Here is a 20,069-nt window from a genome sequence, read left to right on the forward strand (position 1 = left end):
TACATATAAAAATAAATTCAAGGTCTTTTTTAGATGTTTACAACTTGCTGCACCTGCAGCCTGTGACAGCTGCACAGGTAGTTCAGCTGTCAAAAGAAGGTTTGCCGTGTCTCGAGGCACAGTATCAAGAGTGTGGAGGGAAAACTAGAAGATGCGCAGTTATAAGAGACTCGACTATAGCAAGACTGGTATCTGCTCCTTTGGGCGAGGAATATGAGGAGCACATCACCACCAGCAGGGTCCTCATGTGCATGTTTCTGGCCAAACTCTCAGAAACAGACCCCATGAGGGTGGCACCACATCCTTTTACTGGGACTCTCAGCTCAACATGACATATAGTTCATGTGCTGTACAATGCAGCCCTCTAGTGGTTACAAAGACAAAGGCCAAGCGAGACATAAAAACAGGAATGCTGCTCACCCTGCTCCGGTTTCTGTTTACTGTTTATTTCTGTGCACTGCACTTGATCATTATGTACATCCTGTAACCGTAAACAGAACTGAAAAGAACAACATGAACAGAATTTTTACACAGCTTAAGTAATATTTGAACAGGAGACAGGCAAACACATAACTTACAGTACTCTGTATCCAACTCTGAGCTCCTCCATACATACCACAAGTTCAAACAACACACATCCACTGACGACAATATAGAGGTTAGCTTTTTAACATAGCTGTAAGATCGCAGATTCAGTCAGCGAGGGAGCCAATGAGGGTTATTTCACATGTAGGTCCTCAGTGTAAATAAAGCATAGACACATACTACACACTTCTCATATCTTGTAAAACGACAAAGAAAGCAGTCACCTCCAGATTAAAGTTCAGTATTTTCAGCCTGAGACCCGGAGTCTTGTTCGACGGCCCAGTCAACACTTGTTTTGGGATCCTTTCGGGGTCCTCAGCCAGCTAATGAAACCACACCTCACATAATTCTCTTACGCTGGTCAGAAGTCAGTCAGCATCCTTAATGCAGATGAACAAACTGGACGAATGAAATCCAGTGAAGGGAAAAGACAGTATGATGCCAACAGAAAATCACCTTTGACCTTACTATGCAAATCAGAGAGCATGAAGACAGTTAACAGTGTCAGGATCTTCAACTGCTCATGAGCATGAGAAGGTAAACACTTGGCTCAATTTGTGTGTGAAGAATAAACCTAAACAGCCTAAACTGTTTCACCCTGAAACAGCTTAAACTGTTTCTGGGGATCGTGTAGGAACATATTAGTGTTTTGTGAAAATCTCATGTGCTTGAAAGAAATTGATCATTGCCTCTCTAGTTATTGCATATTTTATTGTTTTCTCCACTTTGCTCTAAAATGATGAAATGCTTTTAGCACTAAGAACTGATTTTGTGAATAATTGCACGTAAAAAGGGGCCAAATGCATCCAAAATCAGCAAATGTTTGTGTTAGGTTAGTACACATCAGCTGCAGCATCTACTGCTGTTCACTACTTCTAATGCATACCCCATTCTTTTATGCTGATTATGAATAAACGTGTAGCAAATGAAGTAAAAAGTAAACAAAACAAATCAATAAAAAGTAAATTGTTGTAAATCAGTGTTTTGATGAAACACAGTATGATCTGCCTGACGTGAAACAGTGATATACAGTAAACAGAACTCTTATTGCGTTCTTGATGGTTTGCGTTTAAGCACATTAGTGTCACATCTGTGGTTCAGAGATTACCCCACCCAGTCTCAACCTTACAACTACCTCCCTAATTTAATGCAGGCTCCCCTCTATAACGTCTCTGACTCATCAGAGCATCAAGATGGGATGTTTTGGGGTGTCTTACAAACTCTGGCACTGGGACAGAGGCAAATTTTTTGAGTCCTCTGGTTGTGTGGAGGCGTCTGTTAGAGTGCGTCCCATGGATCCTTGATCAGACGTGGGGGATCTGGGGAGTCTGAAGGATAGGTGTGATGTTAAGGGCGTCACATTCTCATGAACTGCCTGATGTTTCCCAGCAGAGAGCTGCACTGTGATCAGATTTCCTTTACCTGCCAGTGGTTTTTACTGTTTTGGCTGACGACTGTGTTTGACAGACGTTAAAAGTCTTTAAGACAACAGCCTCAAAGTCCTGAACTCTTTCTCACGAGCAGATTGAATTTGAACCAATATTTTAAAGACAAACAAAGCGATTTAATAAATTAATTCATGGATTGCCTTCCTTGAGAGCTGCACCGATTTGATTCATCAGTTTGTGCTTTCACAGAGATGTAAAGCAAAAATATATTATTATATGAGTGAGTGTGTGAGGCCTCAAGGTGCTTCATGTAAGGAACTGTACATGTGCTAATGCTAAAACATACAATCCCCAGTACCCCACAAGGCTTCAGGATATCAGACACACCTATTCTTATTAAACCTCTTCATAACAAAACCATTCCACATGATATCATATATGTCACATAACAAGTCAAGTTATTGTGTTACTGTTTTTTTTAACTAATTTTGTTTCCTCAGCTACACTCAGCAGACGACATCTTCAAGGTGAAACTCGACCTCTGATCAAGATTTTCTAATCCAATCACCTCCAAACAGCCTATTTTAACTTGACACTGCTGTTTGTGTTTGTTATTTATAGGGACATTAAATAGTGTGAAAACTGGATTTGATATGACGGAACTGATCTTGACTTCAGTGTTCGCTCACAGTACAAAAAAAATGGCTTGAATGCTGTTAAATGCTTGTTGTGCCTCACAGACTTCTTCATGCTCCAAAGCTCTCGCAAAGAGCAGTCTGACAAATGTTTGCTCAGTTTATTCTCGCGCATTTCTTTTTCCAGATCAACAGCTCTCACCTTGTTTTGATCCGTCTCTTTGACGTCCCAGTGATTTTTAATTTTTTGAATGGGATGGTTCATACATACAGTATGGATATTAGAGCTACAGAGAGTCAGCTGTTCGTCTGAGCTTCTAGTCCGGGCACGGGAGGCTGTTCTATAGCCTGTCATCACTCAAGTTCTGCGTTTTTGTTGCAAGAAGAGAGACACGAGTTAAAGCATGGGTATAAAGGCAGATGTTGCAGGGTGTGGCTGCAGTATGCGGACAAGAGGTGGTAACACTGTAAGGGTTAGATGATGGAATCAGCAGGGACATCATCTCCTCCTCCTTAAGTCCCCTTACGTTTTATTCAGTAGAGAGGCTTTTGTCCTTGGGTCTCAAATTCTGACCAGGCATCATTTAGTTCCATGAAAATCATCTTGGCATATTGTTCGTATGGTTGTCCCGTCGCCTACGAAGTAGGAGAGAAAAAACACAATAGTTATGAACCCATAAGTAAAGCATATTTGAGACATGTTGGCCTTTTGGGATTCCCATTTCATTTGTCTCTCATTCATAGCTTGCTTTACTCGAGCATTATGTCAACATGCTACAATGTAGCTTGCCATCACCAGTGTGTGAATGTGTGTGTGAATGGGTGGATGACTGGTTGTGTAAAGCGCTTTGGGGTCCTTAGGGACTAGAAAAACGCTATACAAATACAGGCCATTTACATAATATTATTCACTGTTACAGAAAATTCAGGTAAGACACTAACTTGTCTTTCAGTGCTGAGAGTCAGGAAGTATACCCCACTCTTTCTATAATACACACACATCCCTGCATGGATGGATGTTTACAGGTATAACTTGAATCACATGTTTAATTCTGATAAGAGTCCATGTTAAGCCAAGCTGCGTTGTTTTAGTGGGTGCAGTGGGAAAGGCCCTGCCTAATGCTTCAGCTGACCACATGGTAGCTGCTGTACTGCATAGCTGTATCTTTAAGTGGATTACAAGGAAAGCTGTGGCCTGGCTTGGCTTGAGAGTCTGAGAGTGACGCACTCTCCGCTAACAGACTCTTCACTTCACAGAGTAAAGTGCAGAGCTTCAGATATCTTTGTATTTCATTATATTGTTCACACGCTCACACATACTTTTAGTTTGGTTTGGTTGTTTTCTTGTTGCAACATCATATATGCAAAAACTTCATCCTCCAGCACTTTGAACACACAGACACTACTGTGTGTGTGTGTGTGTGTGTGTGTGTGTGTGTGTGTGTGTGTCTAAATTTATGTGATCGGTCTGTTCATTTTAAATTTGCATGTCTGTGTTTGTCTTGTAATGCTTGGGATCATTATTGTGCATGACTCAGTACTTGGCCAAACTTTAGCTGTTAGATAGATGTCCTCAAATTTGACCCTAGAATATTTTTCGTATAAAGGTTCGTAGGTCATCTTGCGGCAAAACAACCCAAAGCATCACCCCTCCACCACCGTGCTTATCAGTTGCTATGAGTATGAGCTGTTTGTGGTGATACCCTGTGTTTGATTTTGCCAGATATTGCGTTGTACTTTATATATCTTTTTTCTGATACAGAATTTCTCTGACCACTGCATGGTCTGAGTTTGGGATGAATTTGGTTGGGTGTCCCCTTCTGTGGCATTGTGTTAACACACATGGATGACTCAGACCAGCAAACGGGCAGAACGTCTTGTTACACACAGGTGCTCAAACTTGTTGATGACCACTTACTCAAGCAAATGATTATCAGCATCTGGCTGCTACTTACCCCTTTAATTCTTATAGAAGCAATAGGAGTTGTACTTAGTTTTTTACAGAACGGCACAAAGTGCTGTCAAATCTTTCCTTTTCCATCCCTGTATATGCATGCTTGTGAGGAATTATGTTTTTCTTTTAAAACCAGTTTTTATTTTCATTTTCATGTCACGATATGGCCACATCATATCCAGAATTGCTTATAATCAGGGGTGCACATAAGTGGTCCGCAGGTGCGCATGCGCTGTCAAAATAAAAGACGCGCACCAGATAAGAAGTTGCAACGCGCGTTTGCGTACATAAGATTTTCTGGAGGAGGACAGACATTTGTTTAGAACTCTTAAAGATGTTGAAGAAGCAAGCTCCTTTAAGCAATTACTTTGGTGTTCCTCCACCTCCAAAGAAATGTCAGAAGGAGTCCAAACTGCAAAAGAAGCACATATTCTCGGAAAAGTGGTTGTAGGAGGTGAGCTGGCTTCAAACAATGCACAGAGATGTGGTGCAGAATGTGCCGTGAAAATCCCACTCTAGCAGACAAAAACAATGCCTTTTATATGTACGCAAACACGCGTTGCAACTTCTTGTCTGGTGCGCGTCTTTTATTTTGACAGCGAATGCGCACCTGCAGACCACTTATGTGCACCCCTGCTTATAAGCCTGATATAAGGAGAAGAAAGTGAAAATAAAGACAGTCTCTATTTTTTCATCTGACTTTACCTTCAGTTGCTTTTAAGTAAAGAATGTCTCGTTATTGCATTTGATTTATTCTGTACATATGGATATGCCTCCATACAGGAAGCATAAAGATCCCATTCATCACAAATTCTGTCTCACCTTATCTGGGTGAACAACCAGGACTGCTTTGCGATAGACCTTCTTGACCTGCTCTGGAGTAACCAGGTCAGCCATGCCCACAGGCTTCCAGCGTGTCTCTCCTTCCCAAAGCACAGTGTGCATGGTGGAGAGCAGAGCACGGATGTTACGCTCTTTCCCCTCTATCCAGTCCAGAATCTAGGGCACAGAAGAGGGAGGCAGAGGAGGGGAGCCAATAACCAGTGAGGACCTGATTTGAAACAATTATTAGCATAACTGCTTTCAGTAGTTCTGGCTCTGGTTTTATCTAAAAAAAAAAAAAAGCTTTTAAAGGAGCAATTAGATGAACCAAAATTTGGTCATGGGAGACCTACATTGGACGCTTCATTAACTCTGAAATAAACAGAAAAAGTTTAACAGCCAAAGGTTTTCGAGTACATTATCCTACTTTTGGGAATCACTGAACTGCTTCTGTTGAGCTACACTGGATAAACAGGCGACCACCACCAAGCGAAATGTCATCAAAAACTAATTGTAATCAGACACAATGAACCAAAACTTATTAGTTCAACTTCATTAGTTTCAAACAAACAGCTCATGCCTTTAGTTTCTCAGGGTCCATTTCTTTGGCCATCTCCTCCTTCCTCATCTCTGCTATAGTCCTGGGCCCTTTCTTCTCTTTGGTCCCCGCAAAGCCCTGAGCAGACAGCAGGTCGTCAAAGTTGGCATCTGAGGGTTTGGGCTTCGGACCTGACAAAGAGGCAGACAAACACAAAGACAGAATACATACTTGTTAAGCAACAAATGTACTAATTACTATACGGTGAGCTGAAGAACAATGTATGTGTGCACAGCATGAAAATTTTAATGGATAAAAAATGCGGCGCTGTCTCTAAATGTTTGCAGATATTTTGTTAAACATTTAACTTTAAAAATCAAACAAAAAAACCTTAAAACCTTCAAAATGCTCACAATTCTTAATAACATTTTTAAACCTTATATTTTGAAATATAAGTTAAGTGTAATCTCTATTTTGTTTTAAAAGAAAAATGTCCTTTTATGTGAAATATACCCCAACTGACCAGCCACAACATTTGGAGCGTAACAATGAGCCTGTCGAGCTTACCCATCCCAGCCTGTGCTTTTCCCCCTGCGCTGGGTGAGCCTCCTCCCATTGCGGAGAAGCTAACATTGTAGTTGGGTCGATTCTGGGGCGATGTGTGCGGCATGGAAGTGTGGCTGGGGCTGGGCTTTGGCTGCGGAGCAGGACCCTGTCCTTGCGGTTGCCACCCTCCACCACTTCCACCAGCCTGCCACGAGGGGAAAGTGCCTCCTGCGTGGGGCTGCCAGGCTCCTGTGTGCTGGGGAGATGGCGGAGGCCTCGATGGGGAGCCCATTGGAGGAAAGGGAGGGGCCGTTCCAGTAGGGGTGGTGGGCTTGCTCGAGAAGCCAGAGCCTCCTGATCAAAAGGACAGAGATTATGGCATGCGAGGTAGTAGCAAAAATACTAAGAACTTAGGAGCATTACCAGCGTCTCACCTCCAAGGCTTCCCCCCAGGTTGCCAATATCAGCGAATGGGTCCAGAGTGTTTGGCTTGGTTTGGTGGGTGGGGGTGCTGTGGACTGAGCCAGTGGGACTGGTAGTGGCTGACCGACTGCCCATACCAAAACCTCCTGAATGAATCGGCCATCAGCAAAGCAGGAAAAATAAACGACACTGATGCCAACGTGTTTTACAAACAGTGTGGTATCTGCTTGTATGTATGTGTGGCTGTGTGCTTGGGAGAACCTGTGCTCGTGGTAGCAGGTCTGTTCCAGTCCCATGCTCCCATGGCGTTTTGCTGCTGAATGTTGACAGTAGGGGTGGTGGGTGGGACGGGGGAACTCCGACCTGTTGAAGCATATAACCATCGGTCACGGGCGGAGCACACGGAAAATGGGAATTGAAGGACACGAAAACATTAAGCCAAATAAAATAACAACAGAACTGAGCTTCAGAGAGCTGTTGTTTCATGGGTGTGGAAACAAAATTTATAGTTGCTAACTAAAAATTGTCCACAGAAGACTGAAGCCAGAAGGCTCTTCTCCATGCACACATCATGCCCTAAATCCTCAAAGTATAAAAAGTGTAAACCTGAAGTTAAGAAAAACTGTTTTGTCATGTTTAAAGTTGAAAATACTGACTGTGAGCTGAGGAAAAGATTACTAGTAGGAGCTTGTGCTGGAGTTGAAAAATCAAGCTGCGCAATCCCTATGAGATGACCTGCAAACACTTCACATACAGCATGCAAACTCGTGAATTACAAATCATACATTACATGAGCAATACAAGAAAAATGTGTGAGTAAGCTAAAAATGGATATATACTCAGCAGTCGGGTTTGGGTGTCAGTTTAAATAGACGCACAGATGAAGGGAAATTATCGTAGTGGCATCTTGCAAATATCTGAAAACATGCCTTACCCTAATTTGGTTCAGGCTCTTGAAATGCTTTAAGTGCACCCAAAACGATGGTTTGGGAAAATGTTCAGCAGAGCAGCAAGGAGCATGCCTTACCGAGGCTTGTAGGCTGCAGGGTGGGTGATGGTGAGCGAGCAGCATGCAGGAAAGGGTCTGGCTGCCCCACTTTACCTGGTCCGAGGAATGAACCCATCACGTCCTGAGGTTTAGGCATCGGACCCGTCCCAAAAGGATCAAATGCTGAGGAGAACCATCCACCAGTGTTATTGTCTTATGCTAAATTGCAAGAGTAATTGTGCCTATTTGAAGTCTAGTTTTAGGTTGGACCTAAAAGGAAATGCTTTTTCAAACTTCTCACCTGGTGGGGCAGGTGAGGGGCATGGTGAGGCAGTGTTGGGGGCGACTTTGTGTGGAGTGGACTGGGCAGATGGAGGCCCGCTGGTTGACTGAGGTGGGCCCCCGAACAAGTCCCCTAGGAGGTCAGTGGTTGCAGCTGCTGTAGATGGGGGCTTAGATGACGGGCGGTTGACCTCGTCACCATCGAGGCCGAGAAGATCGACTTCCTCGGTGGGAGCAGGGGTGGCAGAAGTGGGAGCTGGGAGGTCAGGTTTCTGATGGGCTGCACTGGCATTGCTTTGCTGGCTGGAGAGAGAAAGCATTTCATCATCCGACGGCTCGCTCTCCTCGCCACGTACCCGACCGTCTGGACCTCCGTGGGACCGACTTGGCTCTGAAAATGATGAGATGGGAAAAACAGAAAAGAGTATCATGAGAAAGACACATCAATCACGAACAAAGCAATGACTGAAGAGATAACAAAGCAGACAAAGGGAATTAATTTGAGGTTCAGATATAAAGGGACAAGAGTGAAGCAGAGGATGATGGTAAACTACGCAGGTCATTGCTTCTACAGCCAGAACAGCTATTTGTGCTACGAGGTTGCAAACATACACACAGTCTGCAAATAAATTCTAGCTAGTAGTTGCTAGTTGGAGAAAACGTCTTAAATGTGATACATTTCAACGTAAAAGAATATGATAAAAAAAAAAAAGAAGCTTGTACATGGGATTAAACAGCTGTATAAATCAAAAGCAATATTTCACTTTGGTAGAACATTTTAACGTTGGATTTGTTTACTCCCCAGGCACGTTTTCCCTTTATTTCCTTTTGGGACTATGAGTTTTCCCCTCTAGTTCTCCATATCCATAAAAAAAACCCTTAAAAACCTGTCTCTGTATGCCCAGGAAAAAAAATGCTGGCATACATGTTATGGAAATTGTGTTAAAAGACTGGTGTTTATACAAGACACAGGACAAAATATTTCTACCAAAATGATACATCATGGGCTACAAGAATGGGCTAAATTTCAATTCAATCAATGCAAATCACAGTTGGAAACCACCAAATGGATTTTCCAATAACAAAAAATTTTCCTGGGTAGAGCATGAGTGAATTGAAGCAAACCCTGGGTAACTACGCTCACAGTATAGTTCCTCTAGCAGGTCTGTGATCTCCTCTACCGTCTTACCCTCAAGATCCAAGCCCTCCATCTCATCTTGCAGGGACAAAAATGAGTCACATTAGTTTTTATGACTATGTGTTAATGTAAATTGATTAGCCACAACAATAAAACCACTAACATTGCTATTGGAAATATTTCCAAACATCCGTATGATGAGGTGAGGGAGATCTTCACAATATTAGGCAAATGGCTTTAATGTCGTGCTGGCTGGTTCATAAATATTAAAATAAGTCATAAAAAAAATTAGTAGCAAGTTCTCTTTGCCTAATCTTTATTTTGGTACCAGGTAAACTTACGTAAAGTCAATCCAGGTGTGGGGTTAGAGTTTGTTATTAAGGTTAATGTAGCATTATAATTGGTTTTAGGAAAAGGTATGATTACAAATTGTAAAGGCTAACAAAACAAGCAAGCAAAAATGCCAACTAAAAACATTTTCAATACAAAATTCCACATTGCTTGTTAGTCAAGCTAACTGCTAATTTGCTAGCAGCTAACCCATTTTGCTTCAGCATTTTCAGTTCTTAGCTAAATATTTTTAGTTTAGATAAGATAAGATAAGACAAGATAAGATAAGATAAGATAAGACTTTATTGATCCCACAACAGGGAAATTTTTGCGTTAATTTAATTATGTTGGTAGTAAAATCTGACAACAGATTAAACAAAGCAGTAAATGTTTGATTCTAAACTTAACATCTGATTTGAGTTTTTAAAAAATCAAAACTTAATGTGTCGTATTTTATAGACTGAACACCAGTTGTTGCCCCAGTGAAACCCTCCCATTTTTACCAGCAATCGCCAGTGCATCCTGATGTTCCTGGTGGCCAGAGAAGAGCACATTTGGGCTCAAGTCTTTACAAGGAAACTGTTCCCATGGTGGTGTCAGGTCTTTCTGTTTGTCCACCCCTTCCACTTCCACTTCCAATATCACATGGAAGAGCTGGGGATATTTCTCTGGAGAGTCACAGGCATCGAGCTCTGGTCTGAGAGGAAAATCAATATGTGTGAGAAAGAAAATTGAGATGGTAAAACAGTCAACAGAGTGGAAGTCTAGCAATATTATTTTTTATAGTGAGAAACCAGAATTCCCCGATTTTTGTAAGAGATTTTCCTTACTTGTTAAACTTTAACATAGTGGTTCCAGGAGCGATGAAGCCAGTGTGGAACTGAATCTGGAAGATCTGTGTGTTGGATACCTAACACAAGCAGGAACAAAGATAAATGTTGGTTACATTATATTTTATCAGCACTCTCCTGCAGTCAGTTACCCCTTACCTGTTGTTCTGAAATGTTTTTAGGTGTTATGTTCAAGTTTTGCATGTGATAAATCTTTGTCATGTAATAAAATAGAAGCAGGTGAAATAAGAAAATCCAGTAAAAGAAACAAAATAAAAGGAAAAATGTTCAAGAAAAAAAAGACAAGCCCACTTTAACCATTTTAGCTGAATGGATTTTTAATTATTTTGTACTATTGATCTAGGTTTTAGTACTAATGTGCTATATAGCAAAATAATGAAGTCATTAAGCTACATATGCACATATTATTATAATGCAACGCATGGTGATGTACACCTATGTGTCAATAATCTGTCATAAGATTACTGAAAGACAATAATACCCAGATGAAACACCTGGACCAAACTAAACCAAAAATAGCATAAATAGTGCATAAATGCTTCTTGCAGCAGTGATGAGTGAGTAAATCTGCATATTTCTATAAATGAAGTAAATCATTAAGTCAAAAACCTTCATCCAGCTTCTTCTTGTCTTAAACAATGTAACAATGAGACACAACAAGCTGTTGAAGCTACCTGAAACTCTACAATGGCTTATACTTTAGCATGATCTTATCACCGCAATCGTTCCAATACTGTCACTGTGACTTAGTTGGAGTTTGCTGCTTGCTAGTTAGATTGAGATGTTGATTTTATCGACATTTTATCTTATAAAGCAGACTAAGCAGAAGCGTACCTTGGCCTGCAGTCGTCCTCCAATGGTTGACCTCATGTGGTAGACTGAAACCACAACATCTCCTTGTACGCTTACACCCAGAGGGAAAACTACCTTGCCGTCCTGGACCCTGTGCTCTCTAGGCGTGCAGAGAAGGTGCAGCAAAGTGTAATTGAGGGAAAGTGTTACAGAGTGAGAAAAAGGAAGGGGATATAATGACACTTTGATTACTTTCATTCATATCATACTCAGCATAAAATCTCTGAGACATTTGTAGTTATTCTATTCCAATACAGAACTGCAACGCTACCGTGCTCTCTGCGGTTCAATGCTGTCAAATTTTTTATTAATCTCGCTAATGTTACTTACCTCATCCTTTCATACTCCTGTGCAGTGGTGAAGATCTTCGTCTCTCCAATGAGAACGTCACAGAAAGGTCGACAGCCACTACGCTGCTTGTTGAAACAGGGGATGGGACTCATAGTGAGGGCCTTGATCACCAAGGGCTTGGAGTGGGGTAGGCTAGGCTTCTCTGATACCATGCTACATACATAGCCTATGTACCTGCAGGCAGAGAAAACAAAAACAGCAGTTTTCAATTTTCAGCACTCTGAATGATGCATTAATTGTCACTTGTGAGGAGACGCTTGCACAACCATCGACTGTTAGCTTCTACAAGCATGGCAGGCGGACTCGTGGTTCTTCTTGCCCAGCAATCAAGAGTTTATGTTTATGCTGAGACAACTAATAACTGTTGGCTTCAGTGATGGCTGTATGTAAATTTCAACATGTTATGCCTGTAACAGCATATGATCTGAAACTGTGCTCTTCTTCTTAAGTGTGAATGTGTTTTGACCTCATTTAATATGTGATTCTTTATTAGAAGTGGTAAATGTTCATTATCTATGAAAAATAGACTGCAGATTTATTAGACATTGAAGAATGTAACATCAGCAGAACCAAAGGACGACAACCGAGCACAAGGCTCCCACTTTTCTTCTTCTCTTTCTGTCACATTCACATCCCCATGTTCACTGATGCAAACCTGCGGTGTGAAGGCCAGAGGCCAGAACCTGGTCTTTTGGCGCTGAGCAGCTGCATGGCAGGAACTGGATTATTGAAGAGGTGGCAGAAGCAGAACATGGCACAGACCAAAACACCTGAAGGAGCGCGACCATCCTGAAAACCCAAAACAAAGATAAAATTACATGTACATCTTATCATAACTGCAATTTGAGCCACTGGGGATTTTTTCTTTTGAATAAACACACGTATTATTTTTCTATGAGTCTATTCATATATATGAACTGACTCTGAGTTCATTTCAGGTTACATGGATACTGTAACACTGTTGTTAACTGAGGTGAAAACACAGCTTTTTTTAAAAAGGAAGGGTTTCGTGAAGATTATGCAAGAAGGAGCAGTTTGCCAAGGCAAAGCCAAACCCACAATGACTTGGTAATAACATGCCCCAGCACATGCCAGTCTATAGTAGTCATGTCACTGAATTCCAATAAACAGAAACTCAGTTTCTATTGAAAAAGTCAGATATGGTTGAATTCCCAAATGTGTCTAATGCAAGTGGCTGATATTGCTAAAGTGTGATGATCCACGCACTAAAAGTGCCTTTCATCCAATAAGCCTAAATAGGACACCAAAGAATACACCATTCTGCAATAAGCATAATAAGATGACTTCTATCATTTTTACTGAACATCACAGACCAAAATGCAAAAATGAAATATTCTTCTTCTTTGCTTTTCATTTTCTTTTCAGTACCACCTGCTAAGTAACAACAGTGAGGAAGCTCACACGGCTGATTAATAGAGACCACCAGAGCAGTCTGAAGAGCTCCGAGCGGGAATGTATTTGGAGAAAAAAAAACTGTTACTCCAGCGTCAAGGATTGGCAACAGCCGTTGAAGAGGAAGAGAAGATTTCTGATCTGGGTGGTAACATAGCCTTTATCTGGAAGAATGATCCCTTTTGCAAAACTGTTTTGATTTATGTTAAAGTGAATTGTTAAATGTTGTCATTTTTATGCTTACCATCTCTACATTGTTTTAACTCTGTGATGAAAGGAATTCTTTTATCCCCCTCCCCAGCCTCTCGAGGTTCTGGGGTGATGTAGTGTTTTATTGCAGATACATCCTATCTGGAAGAGCTGTTTCTTGTGGTGTTGCTTCCTGCTTTTATGACCCTTTTGGTCAGCAGGAGGTCACACACACACATTCTCACATGCATACAGATGTTTACACACACACACACACATATATACATACAGTGCCTTGCCTTAGAACCATTTGGGGGGGTTTACGTGGGCGGTGCTTTTGCTGTGATGTGTATTGTGTGAACTGTTGTCCCAATAAAAGGCAGCAAGCGGAGGCCGTCGTTGGGGTCATTTTGTGGTAGATACCAACGACGCCTCCCTTGCAAGTAAATCGATCGATCGCTGACTGTCTTGTTTTCTTCATGATGAATAAGTCTCTAAACCAGCGGGGCTTGTGGAAACACAGACCCAACAATTTATGTAGATGTGGAAAAAGAAGGTGAGTCATGTTTGGAAATCTGTTGAGCAGTTGTTGTAGCATTTAACAATTTCAGACTTTAGAGATCCGTGTCTTGGAAGCACTTCATTTGATGTGAAAGCAAAGTTGACATGTAATCAATGATGCCAATATCATTGTTGAGCAAAATGTTTTGGAAGGGCAACAAAAAGATTCTGACACTAAATATGCTTCGGTCTATTTCAGACTCTCTGCTTTGATTCAAAAGTGGGTCACAGGACATCAAACAGCTCAAAAATTAACGGATGTGTTGTGGGACCAACAAAAACAAGTCCCTTTACATAACAATCAAAAGTACCTCACTATGTACTATGTACTATGTCAAAAATTAACGGATGTGTTGTGGGACCAACAAAAACAAGTCCCTTTACATAACAATCAAAAGTACCTCACTATGTACTTGTTTTTCATGGGAGAATGATTAGTAATAATTTCATATGAATCCTTAATAAATTCAACTATACAAAGGAGGATGAAGAATTTAATATAGGGCTAATGTATGTGCATCTCCTTACCGAGCATGTGATTACACAGACGTTCTTGGGATTCTGTTTCAGCCAGTTGTACATGTTTTTGCACACAGCGAACAGGTTGTGGAGGCTGGGTGCTTGGCGTGAAGGCCAATTACACTCTGAAACCTGTATTGAAGTAGATGCCAGGAATAAAAGGAGGGAGAAGGAAAGGGATTCCAGCAAAAAGAAAAAAGGAGGCAGGTCAGAGAGATAAAAGGGCAGGAAAGGGTTGGGGAAAAAAGGAACAGAGGAGAGGAAAGGGGAGTGGTGGAAGTTAGTAACAGCACTGCAGCAGCAGAGCAACACAACAGACCAGTTGCCATGATGAGTCATCTGCTAAAGATACAGTGACTTCACAATGCAGACAGGGGGCCAGCTTCAACAAAGCATGACTCCTAACAAGCCTGACTCCTTAGCTCCCACATGTGCCTTCTATGCAGTAATAGGAAACCTAGCTGCGGAAATGTCCCGATGCTGAAAGATAAGCATAACCATAAAAGCAAAATAAGATACAATAAACTGTGTGTTCCAAATGTGGTAATTTAGCCGTAACACAAATTAAATTCTGAATAATGAAATGAGTGCTGAAATACCAAAAACTGCAGTTTCAGGAACAGCCAGATGAGGTTGATCGCTGCTAGCTGCTTATTAGGCCTTGCATCAGTTAATTTGCATCATTACACTGGATTTCTCAAAGGTGTTTGAAGTTTTGTTGTATTTTGTGAGATTTTTTTTTTTGAGTAATTATTCAACTTGCTGCAGGGTTAATTGTATATTTAAAAAAACTATCCTGTTTTGTTTTTTTGGTAAGAGTAAAATTCTACCATTTATTTATGTGTTAGCACAAATTAGCAAGTACTGATGTCATGTGTGATGCAGCCATGCTCTGGTTTTGTTAGCGATCTAGCTTGTAAAAAAACTTTCCACCTTCTTGTCGAAATGTAGTCAGTTCTGGCTTCTAAAAAACCAAATGGTGACTGCCAAATTGACGGGTTATACACAAACCAGCTGATGACACTGGATACTTCATATACTGTTTGAACAACAATTTTATGAAACTCAAAAAATTATTCTCAAGTTTAAAAAAAGAAAGAAAAAATGTACTTTTTTAGCATTAAGCTAATGACTAGGAATAGGACTCAAGTACCGGCTGTTGCAGAGAGTTGGTTCACAGTAGTTCAATGAAATTGTTTATCTACTTATGCTTATTGATTGTGCTTATCGGTTCCTCTTGCACTTGTGCTGATATCAGTTTTTGCGCTGGAGGAGAAAAACTGCGGTGCAGTCTAAAGCGTTGATATGGACATTCATTTTATTTTTATCACATAGGACGAGAGCTCGATGGTAATGGCAAACTGCATTCAGGACAGAAACATCTGAATTATGGTGCTAAAACAACTTCAGCTCTTTTTAAGTACCTGCACAGAAAGCATGTTAACACTAAGGCAGCTAAGAATCCAGGCTGATGTTAAAAGTGAGCAACTGCTGACCCCAGCCTAGTAGCCAGACCCTGAACTTCCACAGGTAACAAACTGATGGCCTGTCATGCTGCAGTCTTCATTTCTACCTGTTCATGATTCTAAAGTAGACTCATGAGACAATGCATTTTAGGTCATTTTACTGAAAACCTTGAAATATTTAAGTAACGTACTGCATTACCTTTATGCAAAATATTCTACGTAATATTGTGTTACCACAAAATTAACACTGATTACAACAAAGAGAGAAAATACCTGCAATGTGCACAAACATTTCACCCCACAGCATGCAATTAATTTGCCTGAATGTAATGCGGTTGATATTCTGCTTAGTGATGGTGGTAACTCTCAAAGCAGAGCCATTGAGAACCCAATGAGAACCTATAAGAGATTCAATAAGGAATCAAATGAATAATCCATACAATTAGTGATCCGGTAATGAAATCGGAATCCTTAGCTATTACAGACCTGATAAAAAAAGCAAAATGAAACTTTTCTCTGGGTGGTTTGAGACTATCAAGGAACAATCACGCCTAAAACTGTAATTAAGCCCTCCTATTTCCCTTCTATATTTATAAAATGAAGAGTGCGAAAAAGGTGGAGCAACCACTACATGAGTAACAGCTTCATCGAGATCCATGGGCTACAGTCACACTCACCCTGTTGGAGAATTTGGCCCCACGGTAGTTACGCTGTGATAGGTTGAAAACAGTGTAGTGGTCCGCATGCCGGCTGTCAAGAAAAGAGCGGATGTCTTCGACATGGTTCTGGTAGCCAATCTGCACCGACTCAGCTGGATAGGTCATCACTGAAAAAAAGTTTGACATGTTCACATCCATTCGCTTATCCTTTTCAGGGTCGCGGGGGGTGCTGGAGCCTATCCCAGCTGTCATAGGGCAAGAGGCAGGGTACACCCTGGACAGGTCGCCAGTCTGTCACAGGGCCAACACACAGGGACAGAAAACCATTCGCACTCACATTCATTCACACCTAGTGACAATTTGGATTATCCAATTATCCCCACAAGCTGCATGTCTTTGGACGGTGGGAGGAAGCCGGAGTACCCGGAGGGGAACCCACGCAAACACGGGGAGAACATGCAAACTCCGCCTGATGTTGGAATTGAACTCAGGACCTTCTTGCTGTGCGGCAACAGTGCTAACCACCGTGCCACCGTGCTGCCATGTTCACATGTACAGTGCAATTAAGACAAACTCAGTCATGACAGAGAACATTTTAACAGAACTCTAAACAGTCTCGTTCAAAACTAAGCACAGCCTATAATTCAGCAGCTTGTAGAACCTCCTTTAGCAGCAATAACATTTCAGCCATAATTTTGTGGATTTGCTTGTGTACGTAGGAACATTGCTGTTTCTGTTGTATGACCCAATTTCAACCAAGCATTAAATGTCAGAGATGGCCTCACACGTGACTCTAGAATACTTTTACCTAATTCACCACTATTCTTTAAGGTTTCTATGGTTGATGTAATTAAATCCTGTACAACCTGCATGAAATTCTTCTTGAGATGACATGATGCGATCAAGTAAGAGTGGTTAGTTGCCTGGATTTGCGATATCATGAGATCATGCAAGATTTCAGTCCACCAGAAAATCACTGGGGTTAGAAGAAAAGCGCACACCTTGTGTATGCCATTGCTATTTATTGTGGTTTTACCTGTCAAGCACAAAAACGTAAAGAAAATTCTGTATCAAACCTTGTAATCATACCTTTCCTACTTTTTCTTGACTCCTCGAATTTAAAATAATCATGAAAAGGATTTCCACGTAAATAAATATCTTTCTATTAGCATTAAGTACTTTTGTTGGGCTAACATAATTTGCATGGATTGGATCAATTCAATGAAATTATGATGGACTTAACTCCAGTAAATAAGTTGATTTATCATTAATTAATTAAGTTGGTCCAACTCTAGTATGTTACACATTGGAATAACAGAATTGAATAACACTAAAATAAAGCAATTTAATCGATTTTTTTTTTTATGTTCATTCAAAGAGTTTTTTTCAGTGAGTGTCAGTCTTTAACATGCTAACCGAGACCTGTAGAATCCAAAACATAACTCTGAGAATTGTACAGTCTGACCTGGAGTGAATTTTCCATGACCCCCGCTCCTGGGAAGACTGTGGTATTGTCTTAAAGCACACCAGACCATCAAACTGATCACAAATTCCACTTTTACGCAGGTGCTCACACTTGCTGATGTTCAGTTAATTAAGTACATGGCTGCTACTTACTGTCTTAATTCCTATGGAAGCAGTAAGAGTGTGCTTAGTTTTTCACAGGACTACAGAAGGGTTCTGTGAAAACTTTTCATTTCTACATAACTGTCTTTTTACCCACTGTGGAGTACAGGATTGCAAAAAGGTGAGCTGAGTAGCTCTGCACTCCAGCATGACTACCATGGGATATAAAGCCCTCGAGTGACAAATGTCTGACTGACTTTGCCTTTTAAAGGGCACATTGCTGCCCAATCAAAAAACTGGAAAACAGTCCAAGTAACATTGTTAAAGTTCATCTATCTACACACATGCGTATATACAATGCCCATTCGCTAGAAATACATTTACCTATGATCCGTGATGTTATGTAGGCAATGTCCAGCTCTCCTTTGGTATAACTGTAAGGAAAAAAGAAATCTTTGAAAACACGTTTTATTACATCATATATGTAAAACCAATATCCACTGTCCACAAGCATCTCAATAAATGTTTAAAATATAAGTTGTAGTAGGCTTTACAAAATCACCTTGCTTTTGTATTTCTGTGATTTAGATATGAAATGTTAGAGATTCATAATGACTGTTTCTGTGCATTTAGCTACCAAGACAAAATGATGCATATATAAAAAGTTAGTATAAGAATATCCAGCATCCAAAAAGGTTGATCCACCTTTCTGTCATTCACAGGTTGAACTGCATTACAGGCATATCCAAGTGATTAACTTCAACAGGCTTTAGAGCTGTTATCTTGTTCGGGCTCACCACTCTAGGCTGAACTGCCTGGGATCAAAGAAATACCATATGTGAATTCTTAAATTGAGCAGCACTGCCTTTCATTGCCAAATGTAGCTCTGCCATATGGACCTTTTTTTTTTTTTTTCGACTGTGGGGGCAGCTGTGGTGCACTCACATACAAGCAGTCCACTAGTGCTCCAGCACAGCAGTGGTGGAAACACGTACTAATGAAACACTGCCAAAAAGGCTCAGGGTGGGGTTAGAGTGAGAGACGAAAATTTGTTTTTGGACAAATGACTCACAAAAAGAAAATCTCACAACTGACAGCAGCAGAGGAAGGCTCAGCTCACTGTAGTTGCATTTATCTTTCAAGACAGGTTTGTAGGCTAATGCGAATCAAATTGAGTTGGCTTGTTGCCTACTGTGTAAATCCTGCAAGCTAGGCCTAGCTGGGACCGTCATTCCGTGTGATCATGGAGGAGTGCCATATGGGCCTGCTGCAGTCCTAGACCTGGTTATGTAATGCAGTCCTTCTCAGCTAGACTGCTAAATGAGTCATGGGTTTTTCTGTAAACAAACCAAGCGTACCATATCACGTGAATGTGTCCTTTGATTTAGGCCGTTTGTGTAGTTTAGCCTTAAAAAAAAAAATGTAACTGCTAATATACTACAATATAACAGACAAACAACCTTAATTAAATCCAACAGTGAGGGCATTGCATGTAAGTCCTCTATAATGAGGTAATTGGACCACAATTGAAGCTTCTATTTTGATCTCAGAGTGTTTGTTGTTCCCAGAGTAGAAAAGCAGAGTCAACGTTTGACCAATTTAATGTGGAAAAAAAGGTCAGTTTTATCTTTACATTATACTTTTATTAGTAAATCGGGTCTGGGAGATCAGAAAGGTGACATTTCTGCTGGATATTAACACTTCTGTGTGTACATATGTGTGGTTTTTCCTATTTCTATGCTGAATAATACATCTATTACCATGGAAACAGGTACACAATTATGAGCCAACTAAACTGTGTGTAATAGAGAAACGCATCTCCAGTATGAAAAATAAAAAATATTGTATTAATGTGCAATCTGAACACCCCCCAACTAGCTAATAACAATAACACCACTATCAACACCTGACAAGACCAATTTAAAAACGGTAATGACCAGCTGATCCCAGCTGTGGTGGAGCGTTGATCTAATTACTGTGGAGATGCTAAATGCCAGCAGATGTTTTTTCAGA

The 20,069-nt window shown here is 40.8% G+C and overlaps 1 protein-coding gene across 6 annotated transcripts in view; it reads right to left on the minus strand.

Annotated features, from left to right (window-relative positions):
- Nucleotides 1–425: 425 nt before the first annotated feature.
- Nucleotides 426–20,069, minus strand: part of dnajc6 (DnaJ (Hsp40) homolog, subfamily C, member 6) — a 37,174-nt gene continuing 17,530 nt past the window's right edge. For 2 of the 6 annotated variants that reach the window (XM_080292170.1, XM_026146172.2), the window contains 17 exons: nt 18,441–18,490; nt 16,509–16,657; nt 14,375–14,497; nt 12,339–12,472; nt 11,663–11,857; nt 11,315–11,432; nt 10,460–10,539; nt 10,133–10,326; nt 9,351–9,377; nt 8,181–8,552; nt 7,919–8,062; nt 7,153–7,254; nt 6,903–7,037; nt 6,490–6,822; nt 5,965–6,113; nt 5,385–5,561; nt 426–3,244 (listed from right to left, as the gene is read on the minus strand). In XM_080292170.1, coding sequence (XP_080148296.1) covers nt 3,143–3,244; nt 5,385–5,561; nt 5,965–6,113; nt 6,490–6,822; nt 6,903–7,037; nt 7,153–7,254; nt 7,919–8,062; nt 8,181–8,552; nt 9,351–9,377; nt 10,133–10,326; nt 10,460–10,539; nt 11,315–11,432; nt 11,663–11,857; nt 12,339–12,472; nt 14,375–14,497; nt 16,509–16,657; nt 18,441–18,490 — 2,584 coding nt within the window. In that variant the 3' untranslated portion in view covers nt 426–3,142. The remainder of the gene's footprint in view (nt 3,245–5,384; nt 5,562–5,964; nt 6,114–6,489; nt 6,823–6,902; nt 7,038–7,152; nt 7,255–7,918; nt 8,063–8,180; nt 8,553–9,350; nt 9,378–10,132; nt 10,327–10,459; nt 10,540–11,314; nt 11,433–11,662; nt 11,858–12,338; nt 12,473–14,374; nt 14,498–16,508; nt 16,658–18,440; nt 18,491–20,069) is intronic. The other 4 variants (XM_026146175.2, XM_026146173.2, XM_080292169.1 and 1 more) reach the window with 4 other exon arrangements.

Source organism: Astatotilapia calliptera, chromosome 17, assembly GCF_964374335.1.
Source record: "Astatotilapia calliptera chromosome 17, fAstCal68.1, whole genome shotgun sequence".
NCBI lineage: Eukaryota > Metazoa > Chordata > Actinopteri > Cichliformes > Cichlidae > Astatotilapia > Astatotilapia calliptera.